Source organism: Erpetoichthys calabaricus, chromosome 10, assembly GCF_900747795.2.
Source record: "Erpetoichthys calabaricus chromosome 10, fErpCal1.3, whole genome shotgun sequence".
Classification (NCBI taxonomy): domain Eukaryota; kingdom Metazoa; phylum Chordata; class Cladistia; order Polypteriformes; family Polypteridae; genus Erpetoichthys; species Erpetoichthys calabaricus.
This window is the reverse complement of record NC_041403.2, coordinates 167,999,260-168,013,172: the sequence shown is the minus strand read 5'-3', so window position 1 is coordinate 168,013,172 and position 13,913 is coordinate 167,999,260. Positions and strand designations below refer to the sequence as shown.

The window sequence follows — 13,913 nt, the reverse complement described above, 5'->3', positions numbered from 1 at the left end:
ATCAAATTGTAAGTCTCCAAACTACCTGCATTAAGATAAGATACTCGAATGGAAGATTCCTAATCTACTTTCTGTAAGTCACAGGGAAATCGATGTTCTTTGTTAACACAAATTAATACAATTCTTTTTACAAGGACCTGTTCTTTTATTTTAGGTTTTTTTTTTCAGAAATTGGAAAGAAATCTATCTAAATAAGATCATAACACCCTGTGTGTCTGTGTTTTGAATCATTTTGCTTTGTTTGATATTAATTACCCATTTTGCACACTAAGGACTTCATTTCAACCCTCCTATCACATCTCATCTGTTTGTTCACCAATCACACAAAAACAACAGAACCAATTTTTTGCACATAGGTTGCAGTTTGTCTAACTTAAAATATGGGCCATATGGCATGTCAAAATATATATATATAATATATATATATACACAGGCAGTCCCCGGGTTACGTACGAGATAGGGACTGTAGGTTTGTACTTAAGTTGAATTTGTATGCAAGTCAGAACAGGTACATTATTTTAATAAATGCTATTGTTGACCAACTGTAACCAAGTGCTCTGCCAATGAATGATGGAGTTTCACCTCTCTCTGACCTTTTTATTATTTCTACTTTATTTTCAATGGTGATGATTTTTCTCCTCTTTACTGTATCACCAGCACTTGCATCAGATTTGTGTTTCAGAGACATTGTTGAAGGGTGAAGACAAAAGGTTAAGATGAGCTCTTCTGCACAGCACTGTACACATTATCACAGCCGGATGGCACCAGTCATCAACACGTCTAATGTACTGACAAGAGACAACTTCCTGCTATGTACGTAACTGTACAAGCTGGCTTGCTATTGAGAATGAATGGGGGCGGCGAGGGGTGGTTCATCACCAGCCCACCTCACAGTCACCTCCACTACAGTTTGCTGTAGAACGAACACGGTGTGGCCAAAGGCGAGTAGTGAATCGCCCAACCCCCAATTCAACAGGCAGCCATCCGAGGCACACTACAATGTTACCCCTGCCGCCCCGTTCAGCCACAACAGGGTCACCGCTCAGCATTACCAGCTGTGTATGCTGGGCGGCCAGTGAAACACCCCCCTCCGCACCATCCAGCCTGCATCCAGTCAGGAGCAGTAGCTGCTGCGGTGGCGTAGTGGGCGGGCAGCGAACCATTGTCCTGCACACGAGCGATAGCTGTGGCCCCGGTGACTATGGACCATGGGTCACCACTTGCCAGCGGGAGCTGCCTGAGGGACACTACACTGCGTGAGCAGCGAAATCGCCCCCCTCCAGCCACCGCTTGCAGCATCCCCAGGCCAACGATGACGGAGCGGCAGTTACTGAGGCGCATGCGTCACAGCTGCGTCCTCATTCGTAAGTCGTAGGTCAGATGTTCGTAACCTGGGGACTACCTGTGTATATTATATATATAAATAAATAAAAATATAAATCTATATAAATATATATATATATATATATATATATATATATATATATATATATATATAGTACTGTGCAAAAGTTTTAGGCAGGTGTGAAAAAATGCTGTAAACAAAGAATGCTTTCCAAAATGGAAGTGTTAATCATTTATTTTCAATCAATCAACAAAATGCAGTGAATGAACAAAAGAGAAATCTAAATCAAAATCAATATTTGGTGTGACCACCCTCTGCCTTCAAAACAGCATCAATTCTTCTAGGTACACTTGTACACAGTTTTTGAAGGAACTCGACTGGTAGGTTGTTCCAAACATCTAGGAGAACTAACCCCAGATCTTCTGTGGATGTCGGCTTCCTCACATCCTTCTGTCTCTTCATGTAATCCCAGACACACTCGATGATGTTGACATCAGGGCTCTGTGGGGGCCATACCATCACTTCCAGGACTTCTTGTTCTTCTTTACGCTGAAGATAGTTCTTAATGACTTTGGCTGTATGTTTGGGGTCGTTGTCCTACTGCAGAATAAATTTGAGGCCAATCATACGCCTCACTGATGGAATTGCATGATGGATAAGTATCTGTCAGTATTTCTCACCATTGAGAACACCATTAATCCTGACCAAATCTCCAACTCCATTTGCAGAAATGCAGCCCCAAACGTTCAAGGAACCTCCACCATGCTTCACTGTTACCTGCAGACACTCATTATTGTACCGCTCTCCAGCCCTTCGATGAACAAACTGCCTTCTGCTACAGCCAAATATTCCAAATTTTGACTCATCAGTCCAGAGCACCTGCTGCCATTTTTCTGCACCCCAGTTCCTATGTTTTCATGCATACTTGAGTCGCTTGGCCTTGTTTTCATGTCGGAGGTATGGCTTTTTGGCTCCATCTCTTCCATGAAGACCACTTCTGGCCAGACTTCTCCAGACAGTAGATGGGTGTACCTGGGTCCCACTGGTTTCTGCCAGTTCTGAGCTGATGGCACTGCTGGACATCTTCTGATTTCAAAGGGTAATAAGCTTGATGTGCCTTTCATCTGCTGCACTAAGTTTCCTTGGCCGACCACTGCGTCTACGATCCTCAACGTTGCGTTTCTTTGTGCTTCTTCAAAAGAGCTTGAACAGCACATCTTGAAATCCCAGTCTGCTTTAAAATCTTTGTCTGGGAGAAACCTTGCTGATGCAGTAGAACTACCTTGTGTCTTGTTGCTGTGCTCAATCTTGCCATGACATGAAACTGTCTTCCACAACCTCACCTTGGTAGCAGAGTTTGGCTGTTCCTCACCCAGTTTTAAGCTGTTTCTGTTTCAGTTAATGACTGTGTTTCAACCTACGTGTGACATTGATGATCATTAGCACCTGTTTGGTAGAACTGGTTGATCAGACACCTGACTAGAATCCTACAAAATACCTGACTTTGTGCAAGTGGACCTATAAGAATTGATGCTGGTTTGAAGGCAAAAGGTAGTAACACCAAATATTGATTTGATTTAGATTTAGCTTTTGTTCGCTCACTTTGCATTTTGTAAATTGATAACAATAAACAATCATTATTTATATTTCTGAAAGCATTCTTTGTTTACAGCATTTTTTTCACACCTGCCTAAAACTTTTGCACAGTACTGTATATAAATATATAAATAAATAAAAGCACAAATGTTTGCTTTCTTTCCTTAAGCCATTAGATTAAATATACCAGGGCAATATTAGTCATTAATGTAATTGTAAAGTAAGCACACTGTTCTGAATTATGTTATTTTCTGTTATAATTTTACACAAAGTTGGGACTCTCTTGTCATTTAGCTGTCCAAGTAGATTGGGGAGGAGTGTTGCGTTTCCTGGTTTGTCTTCAGTACATCTTATTGGACTTGTTATTTTTCATATTTGTTTGATTTGATTGTGTTTTCTTATTTGTTATTACATTTTTCTCTCTAAAAAAAGATCAAGCCAAATTGGCACAGGTGGTAAAGAAGATGCCATCAGGCTTAAACAGGAGGATCAGCAGGTTTAAAATTTCTTAGCAGAGGCAGAAATGCACCGAGTGTTCAACACCGATGAGACTGCACAGTACAGACAAGATCTTTCAGTGGGGTCTGGTTATTTAAATGGGACACTAGTCTACATTAATTGTCCCCTTTAGACTCTTACACCAACTAGGCTAACTGCTGAAATTTTATCGTACTTCTGTTCGCTAACTCTATCTTTCTGAACATCTACTTTGTGTTATGGGGATCAGGCACACTCTCTCTTCTCACGTGCATACCCCCATTCTGAAAATAACTGATAAAAATAAATAATTCTTTGATTGTTAAGCATGGAAAACAAGATTTATGCTACTTTCCAAAAATTACTGTGCGTCAATGTGCAATTCTCTCCCTTTGAAAGCAGCACCTACCTTTGGTCCAGGGCCAGGATTGAGGAGTGCCAGTGAAGGCTGGCTGATTGGCACAGTAGGAAACGATTGTTGGAGTGAATGCTTGGAGTTGACAGTGGATGTGATTGGATAGTTCATTCCTGTAGGAAAGGAGAAAGGCCGGGCATCAATCTGAAGAGAGAGAAGAGGAAAAAAAGTGGTAATCAGAAGGATTTCATCAGAGGCGTTTGATTCTATCAAAATAAAGTAATAAAAGTAAGCGCATTTAATGTTGTCTGAAGTTCCATCTTAGAATTCATTTAAACCATTGATTCAATTTGGTACTTTACATGCTGTATGTTTAACAAAACTGTTTTTATCTGTTATGTCATCTTAGATTATGTTTGGTTTTGTACTTTACTTGCCATTTGTTTAATGTGACTGTTTCTAGCCATTATTATGACTTAGATGGAGAGGACATTTTAACAGCCATCCATGCTGGGAAGCAACAAGACCCCAGAGGGTTCACAAATGTTTTTAAAACAGCTGCATGAGGATGCCAGTATGGTATGCCAAATTCACTGTCATCATTCTGGACTTTCCTAGCTCTGTGGGGCACGTAATCACCTGGCTGTATAACCAATTCACAGATGTCTTGGACCACAGACATGACATTTAGATATTCTGCAAAATATCTGTAAATGTTGCACTATATAAAATCGAGGAATCAGAGGAACTTGAAGTGTGGGTTAAAAAGCACACCCAACACATAGCATCCACATGGACCTGCAGGTCCACTGTTTGACACTTGGCAGAAACGATCAATAGACTCGTGGGGTTTGTACCATGCTTGAGTCCTCCCAGCAGTGTGAATTAGCAGTGGCTAGGATTCATCACACCAGGCGAGTTTTTTCACACCTGAAGTGTGCGGTTTCGAGTCCCTTAGTTCAGTGGAGCGGCACTCTTCCCAATTTTTAGCTGGAGGAAGTGCAACTTTGTTGGGTTATTCACTACAATACCCCATATCATCAACAGGTTAGTGCAAGATCTGCATTCCCCTGTTGATTTCTTTTTTCATTACCACAAGCTGTACTCGGCTGTGTGGCGTACATATTACACTGTACACGTCACGTCTGGCTCCACTGTCTCTTTTCCTTCAGTAGTCCATTTTAGGCCACAAGACCGCTAATGGCTGAATATATTTTGTGAGGAAGTCCATCCTCAATATATCTAGGGTCCCAACTAGTCCAGAATGTGGCTCCAGGCACCAAAAACCAACATCACATCACACCAATTTTAGCTACAGGATTGAGCTTCAAGGTTTAAGGTTTGGTTTAGCCTCCTCATACCTTACTGACCTCTTACACCCTTACTCTCACTTGCAATCACTGAGGTCCTATTACCAGAAGTTTGTGGTCGTGCCAAGGTCTTAATTTAAGCTTAGAGGGGACTGTGCCTTTGCAGTAGCTACCCCTAAGCTTTGGCATGGCCTACCCTTTTATATTAGATCAGCGCAAACATTGGTCACTTCTAAATCCAGTCTGAAAGCCTCTCTTTTCATCTTAGCTTTTTAAACTTGCTTAAAAAAATTCTTTTTAATTTATATATCTTGGTGTATTTCTTTACTGTATTTATAGAAACTGTACAGCACTTTGGTCAACTACTGCTGTTTTAAATGTGCTCTGTAAATCAAACTGACTTGACTATTTAGACAGGGTTAGTTTGTAAGCTGGGCGGTTGAGTATTGAGTCCTTGAAGTTGGCCAGCACCCCGTAACCAGCATGTCCCCATTGCACATAGTTAACGCACATGTGCCATCAGTTCGGACCACACTAGCCACCTTCATTTATTACAATAATATGTCCATTCGCATTTCTAAAAAGATACACCCGCTTGTTTTTCTTTATAAATTGTGTATTTTAGCGCACCTTCGGACTTCTGAGGGGATATAAACTTCCAAACTCCCATACCACTGCCCCATAAATCAAAGAGCACATGGGGTTCAACAGAAGTTCCAACATGACTGTGTTAAGTGCAGAATAACCTCTACTTTTAATACAAGTCGGTCTCTAAAGCCCAATTTAGATGGGATTAGTCTTATACCAGGAGTTTGGGTAAAGTAATTATTCCTGGTGGACCTCTCTAATTTTAGCCCCATCTGAATCACTCAAGTGATGGAATTTTACTGATTCACGTGGACTAGTTTAACCTGGGGTTCATTTTTTTATGGAAGGCTCCATAATCTTTAACGAGACATGAATGTGCAAATCAGTAAAAAGTTACTGACATGAGTGATTCAGACGGGACTAAAATTCCAGAGGTCCTCCAGTAATATTTGCTTTACCCCAGTTCCTGGTATAAAACCAATGACATCCGAATTGAGCGTTAGACGCTGGCATGTATTAAAACTCGGTTATTCTGCGGTTAACCCCGTATTGCTGGAGCTCCAGCACTCCCTCAAACTTTCCCACCCTGCCCCTGAACTGCACATCCATAAAATCTCCAGTTCTACCTTACCTGCTACACAAGCACTGTCCACACATGTGCTCCCCTCACCAATTAAGCTGTTAATTACATTATGAATGACTGGTGGCTCTAACAATGCAGCTATTCACTGCATAAGAAGGTTATTAAAATAATGTATACGGAAAACATCCATCATTTTTCTAAAACCACTTTTGATTTACAGGGAGTAGAGTCATACTGGTAGCACCAGGATTCCAGTCATTTCCAGGGCACTCGCATCCAGGGCCACTTTAGTGCAGCTAATTAACCTAACCTGCACATTTTAAAATGAAGGAAAGACATTGCAGTACTCGCAGAAGTTTGTACTTTGCACAGTGAGAATCTACAGTCTCTATGCCTGCAATTTTCATGGCAAGTACCATCAACAAGGGCAGAAGTACAAAACGTTAAATAAAATATTAAATAATACATTTTCAGGATAGAGAAAACTTGAATTACTTGTTATTTCCACACTACGCATTTTTTTTTTTTTTTAAGTAGTACTTTCAAAATGCCTGTGATCAGCTTCTTCCCAAAAGTGGGCACAGCACCATAATGCAATTCATAAAAGGCTTTGGTGTATTCAGTGGGTTTCACTTTCATTCACATGAAAACAGTACACATTTGTCTTTTATTGGTGGCTTTTTTTGAGTCTCCACACACAGAGATTTGGAATATCTTCTTCCTATAATACGCTACCTTGGCTGTTCATTTGTCTGTCCAGGATTTTAAATCACCTGTAGCTCGCAAACCGTTTCACCTATTGACTTGAAATTTGGTACACATATACCACATGACATCTACTATCCGCTTTCAGGGTGATGATTTTATTACTCTTTTTATTTTATTTTATTGTAGAATCAACTCTCTGCAGCACGCAGCAGGGCGGCTGTGTGGCACATGCATACGGGCTCCGTTCTCATTCCTTACCACCTTCGCTAATCATTCTTGAGGAAGATTGAAGACTTAAGTGCCAGATTAAGTGAAAGATTAAAGTAAACGTACTAAGTAATTGCAACACAAAAGCTAACTTAATCAGTTTTAACGCGAAAAGATGCTGACGAAAGAAGAGAAGCAGCGGGCCGCTAGGGTGGAGTAAAGAAGAGCTGCTCAGGAAGCAGCAAGCACATCAACCTCTGAGCAAACGAATGCTAAATGTACAGAGAAAGAGGATGAATACTATGAATGCTCAAGTCAAGTGTATTCGTGCAGTGCGCTGTTACTGGCATTCAATAATGGTGGAAGTGCACAAGGAGCTGGGCTGCGCAACTGGGGGGACTTTGATTCAAAATATTGCCATTCTTAGTGAAGACCCATTTGTAAGTACTTTGAAGTCACCAGTTCTTCAAATAAAATGAAGCAAAAGAGTGAAACAATTGTGGATTTTAATTGGGAAACAACATCTGTGTGAGGCACCTGAAAATGAAAAAAAATAAAAAAGGGCATGTAAGTCTGAAAAGCCCCAGCAGCTCTGAACTGAATTACTGCACTAGATAAAGCTGCCTGCATCACTTTGGATATGTGTGCCTTTTTATATTTTTATTTTCTAAACATGAAGCCCGTACCACCCAATAGTGCTTCATCACAACCACAGGGTCCCGAGATCAATGGCCACCTTAGACATTGTGTAAATTTTGCACTTTGTTTCTGTGGATGCCCTTGTTAGGCTAATTAGCATCAAAGTAGCATCAATAAGAGAGAATGTGGGCAAAAATGCCCACGCTTGTCAGATATTTCATCCAGAAATTGTTACTGCCGTGTGTGACAGAAGCTGGCAAGGAAGGCTCCAGCTGTCTATTTGCTCTGTAAAGGGAAAACAAATTTATAGTTTCAAAAATAGAATATAACTGCAAGGCCTCAAGACTTCTTACCATCATATTGGGTGCCACTGTCATATTTCGGAAGCCCACAGCAGATGTTGCACCCACCGGTGATTCAAAAATGCCCACTGTGTCTTGTTTTTTTGCCGTCTGGATTTCATTCATCTGCTTATTAAGCCACGTGATTACTAAAGTAAATAGGAAAAATGTTAATGTAATAACACTGAGTAAAATATTGCAGTTCACAAATGGGTTAGCTACATCCACTAAGTTTCAAAACGTGTTCATAAAAAACAGAATAAGGCCACACAAGCTACAACACAACATGATAAAATGTTTTTGACACTGTTCCTAGGATTAATAGGATATCTGTACAAGGCTGGTGATAGTTAGTGTATGCCACCTGGTCTTCAAGGCCCAGCTCCTAAAAACACACATACTGAAAGCCTAACATTTGTTTAATAAATAAATAGATACAGGGAAGCAGCTTTACCTTCACAAATTTGCTCTTTTCATAAGAGCTTCTCAGATATAATATTCTAAACCATTTGTCATGACTGTGCCTTGAGCACATTAAAAAAAAATACTAAAGAGCTAAAATTCAAGGGGACAATGCATACAAACCATTTTCACTGTTTTTAAGTTGCTGCATGCTTTCTTCAAGTTTCTGAGTGGTGGTTTCCAGCTGGTCTTGCAGTTTAGTCACCTAAACAACAAACAGAAGAAAAAAGAAAATGGAAGGTTCATGGGCCACTCAGAGCAATTCCCTTACTGGAATATGGCATGTTGTTTAAAGCATTAGATGTACAAAGGAAATGGGCACATATTCGAGCCCTTTTACGTGCCCACTTATTTTTCTACATTTTACAGGAGGTTATGAGACTGTGATGGGAAACTCATTTGCCTTCTATCCTAAAATAACTAACTTTAAATAAAAAAACAAAACAAACCCATGCTTACCTCATCCTGCTTTAGCCTCAGCACGTGTTGTGTATCCTGTAGATCCTTGTGTTCTTTCTGATACTTTTCCTCTCTCTCAGAGAGCAGCTTCTCCTGCTGAATGGTCACAGTATTCTTCAACTTCAATTTGTTCACCAGCATTTTCATTTCCCCTTGCAGTTTGTTAATGATTTCATTCGCCTGTTGAAATGTAAAACCGAGCTCTCTTGAGCTAACATTTCACAGTGACAAGAAGTGCAAACGGTGCACTCTCTACCCCAATTCTTCATGGGTTAAGAACAAACCTTAAGCAATTCCCCTGACAAAGACTTGACCGCTGCTTCGAGTTTTCCAATTTGAACTTGTTTTATCTCCGCACCTTCCTCAATGGTTACCTAAAAAATGAATTAAAACGCCAGGCTTTAATAAAAATTAAAAAAAAAAAAAAAAAAACACTAAGGAAAGTCAAAACCAAAGAGAGTTTTGCTTTTTTTTCTTCATCCTAAGAATATTCAGTGAAAATTCAAAGCAAGCAACCCACATAAGAATAAAGAAAAAAGCTGTTTCACAAGTAGAATAAAATGCAAAAAAAAGGAAAAATGCATCTTCTCCAAACTTAGCTTTTCTTGTAAAACTTTAGTTGTCTCTATACTTAAAGATTCTTAACTTCTTCTTTTATACACTTTAAACGTACGGCACAGCGCTTTATATTAAGTGCTTTGTCTTACATGTTACATAGCACACAAGTAACGCAATGCTCAAAAGGCACGGTTTAAAACCATGTGCCCTCTACACCTTACACATGGCAAGGCTGAGAGAGTTCATTTACCTGCCTACTTTTTGCATATGAAAAAGAAAGGATAAAAAAAATTAAGACACAGAAAAGGACTAATGGACTTTGTTAAGAGTTGCAAAAACAAGAAAACAAAAATTAAGAAACCACACATTTGCCAAACTGTAACATCCATTTATATGCCTCAAAATTACTGTATATACTTGCCGAGAAGTTCTCCCACGGATAAGTCGGGACTTGATTTTATCATATAATTTCTGGTATTATATAATGTCGATTATATATATATATATATATATATATATATATATATATATATATATATATATATATATATATAAGTCGAATGCGGAAAACTCTCGCTATTGGTCCAAGAGATTATGATATGCTAACGCCCACCTGAGAAAGTAACCACAGAGCACACTGTCTTTTTTTTCCTATGTGGGTGGGCAATGCGCTATATCAGCACATGCTTCTAACCTCTCTCTCTCTATTGTGCCTACGTGACCACACAGTGATACCCAAACTATTCCGAAGCAACAATTGCACTGATTTGTGTTTTTTTGTATCTCACACCCTCATACACCTTTATCGTAAGAGTATCCCTTCCCTACGATGGAGCGTTCAATCAAAAGAAAATATGAAGCTGGTTTTAAATTAGAAGTCGTTGAAGTGGTGAAAGAAATTGGTAACTGCACTACTGCAACAAAATTCGATGCGTCTGAGAAACTGGGGCGACATTGGAGGAGGCAAGAAGATGTATAAAAAAAAAAAATTGTGTTGCATTTTTGAATGGACTTATAAGTCGGGGTCTGATTTTATGATCAATTTTTCGGGTTTCAAGACCTGACTTATACGGTATATTACTTTTTGGGGTTTTCTGCCCGACCTGGAAGTACTTTCTTCGTGCAGAATCCTGACATCAGAAGTAATCCCGGGTGCTGCATAAAAGGAGCCATCTTATGTTCATTCAGTTAGTGGAGATGGACGAGAAGAGAGAACTAATAATGAAGAACAACTGTGGTAAAGAGAATCTACAGAGGCATTTCTGTTAATCAAAAGATTGGTTTTATACCTGCGACTGTGTGGGTGCAATTGTGTCTGATGTTTTTTGGGGGGTGACCACAATAGCATGTTAATTATTCTAAGTTCTATAAACACAGATGGTTTCTATATCAAAATAACAAGCAACTTTCGTAAAGAAATAATGAACACTCTAAAAAAGTGTTGTTTATAACATAGTACAGGTTGAGTATCCCTAATCCAAAATGCCCCCAAATCTTAAACGTTTTTGAGCGCCAACATCATGGCATTTGTGGTCCCTCTAATTTTTCTTTCACTGCTGATCGGATGTGCAAGTTCCATACAGCTTTATTCATTCTGAGCCAGGAAGGCTGGGGTGTCCTCTGTGAAACAACACAAAGTCAGCACTCAATCGATGACTGGGGTTTGGCGTCCCTTGTGAAGCAGTAAGCGCCATGAAGCACCATCACTCAATTGACTCTCTGGGGTTGGGAGTCTGCCAGCAAAGCACCACAACACAGGATAGAAACTGCATGGCAGTTTCAAGATGCTGCATGGGCATTTTGATAGAAAAACGATAACATCTGAGCTATGTGTTAATAAAAATGTCACTGCTTATGGTTAACAAAAGCAGCTTCAGTCTCGCTAGAAGCCCTAAATGCAACAGGAGAGCAGTAAATTGTTCTGATTATGCTAGAAGAACTAGACACTGCTGCAAATTGCCTTTTAATTTTGGAAAATCAGGTTTTATATATGTACACCTCCAAAAGGTCAAGTGCTCCAAAATACACCACCACCATATGAAAAATGAATGTAGCATCTTGTCAGTCGGTGAGGCATGCTGGAGTGACTCTTTGCTGAGAGTCAGCTAATTCACCGACAGGTGACAGCCAATCTAAACGACGAAAAACCAAAAAAGTTCTTTACAGTAAACATGCAGCCTTAGCCCTCCTAAAAGGGAACTGAAATATAGTCTATGCACCTTATTCATCACTTTTGAGGTTTAATATGTTTATCACGTCAATGCATACTATAATAATAATTCTTTGCATTTATATAGTGCTTTTCTCACTACTCAAAGCGCTCAGCAATTGCAGGTTAAGGGCCTTGCTCAAGGGCCCAACAGAGCAGAGTCCCCTTTGGCATTTGTGGGATTCAAACCGGCAACCTTCCGATTGCCAGTGCAAATCCCTAGCCTCAGAGCCACCACTCCACCACACTATAACAACTGCTCAGGGATAATGAAATATTATATATGCGAGTTGTCATTTAGCTGGTTTGGCTGAATTTCCCTACCTGATCAAGGATGTCCACAAGATGTCTCATTATGTATATGCAAACATTCCAAAATCCAAAACACTTCTGGTCTTAGGCATTTCAGATTAGGGATTCTCAACCTGTAGTATTGTCTATCCATATATTCACACAACATTATAAAGAAAACATGAAAGAGTGGCAAGCAGAGAGCAAATTTATAGTAGTTAGTAAAGAGTAGAGGTAATGAGGCTTCTTTGAAATTTTGTGGCTCAGCATTTTCTTCCCGGCTTTAAGATGTAAAACAAAACATTTAAATAAAAAGCCATTGATAGTATGAGAAAATAAACTTCGAACTGTACATGGTGAAGAGTAGGATTTGAAAGCAGAATTTCAAAAAAATGAAACAGCTGCTGTACAGAGACACATGTAAATGCAGGCCAGAGTCCCCAATTCAAGATGATTTACAGGTGTTTGTCACTGCATTCCTTACCGTCCGCAATCCACGTCCTATCACTTGCACTGCTGCTTCATTAAAACCACTGCTACAAAGTCAATGTTACCTTTTGCCCCTGTGTTGCTTCCAAGGCTTCCTTGGTTCGGCTCAGTAGCTGGTCCTTGTCCTTGATCTCTTGCTCTAACACTGCTACACGGGTCTGCAGCTGGCTTATGAACTTTTCCTTTTCATGGCATTCTGTGTCAAGAGTCGAGTTCTCCCTTCGCAGTGATAGTACCTCCTGCTTGGCTCGATGAGACTCCTTATCGGGCACATAAAAAAAAAATACACAAATTTTAGAAACAAAAAAATCCACATTACTAACCGAGAATGATAAACCGGATGGACGCAGGGACATCCGGCAATGGGCCGTGGACGCAAAAGACGTACTGCGCAGGCGCCCCACAAATCCCCCCCCCCCCCCCCCCCCGCAAGCAACGGGAACCGGATGGAATGCAAACTAAAATAAGAAATGAGGCACCGCGCACAGAAAAAAGGAGTCAGACGCCGGCGCTGTGCACAAAACCCATTGCACACGAAACAGGACACACACAAAGAGGAGGATTCAACAAGCCCCTACCACACAAAAAAAAAAGAAGCCGCGAGCACCACACAAAACCCATTGGACACAAAACGGGACAGACTACGGACATAGCACACGAAACGTACACAAAAACGATGATTCAGACCCACGACCACACTAACATAAATAACAAATGACACACAAAGCCCCATTTCTAAATGAACCGTCCCTATTAAACATACGTCATCTCAACACGTTCACACTATGCAGCATAGGTGGATCTCATTACAATGTGGCACTATTAACCGTTCAACCGCAGAAAAGGCTCCATATTAACAGTGAGTGCGATCCTCCTTATTACTTATCCATATTTCTAACGCTGAAGAACAAACAAGTCATGAATTCACGATCACGGGTACAAAACGATACGGCTCGGATAACGGGACCAAACACAATTCACACTATGCAGCATAGGTGGATCTCATTACAATGTGGCACTATTAACCGTTCAACCGCAGAAAAGGCTCCATGTTAACAGTGAGTGTGATCCTCCTTATTACTTATCCATATATCTAACGCTGAAGAACAAACAAGTCATGAATTCACGATCATGGGTACAACATGAACGTAGACACATGCAGCACGCGTCTCACAGTGCTGCATCGATACAGGCACGGGTTCAAAACGAAACACCTCCCGTCTCACACATACAGAAACGACAGCGAAGGGACAAAATAAATAAACGCAGACGTCTACACCGCGCATCTGGAATGCC

The 13,913-nt window shown here is 40.3% G+C and overlaps 1 protein-coding gene across 2 annotated transcripts in view; it reads right to left on the bottom strand.

The window, feature by feature from the left end:
* The window catches only part of sass6 (SAS-6 centriolar assembly protein), a 46,576-nt gene that overhangs the window by 6,818 nt on the left and 25,845 nt on the right, over positions 1-13,913 (bottom strand). For both annotated transcript variants that reach the window (XM_028812439.2, XM_028812438.2), the window contains exons 9-14: positions 12,683-12,877; positions 9,355-9,444; positions 9,071-9,250; positions 8,735-8,816; positions 8,162-8,298; positions 3,828-3,977 (exon numbers count right to left, since the gene is read on the bottom strand). In XM_028812439.2, the coding sequence (XP_028668272.2) occupies positions 3,828-3,977; positions 8,162-8,298; positions 8,735-8,816; positions 9,071-9,250; positions 9,355-9,444; positions 12,683-12,877 (834 nt within the window). The remainder of the gene's footprint in view (positions 1-3,827; positions 3,978-8,161; positions 8,299-8,734; positions 8,817-9,070; positions 9,251-9,354; positions 9,445-12,682; positions 12,878-13,913) is intronic.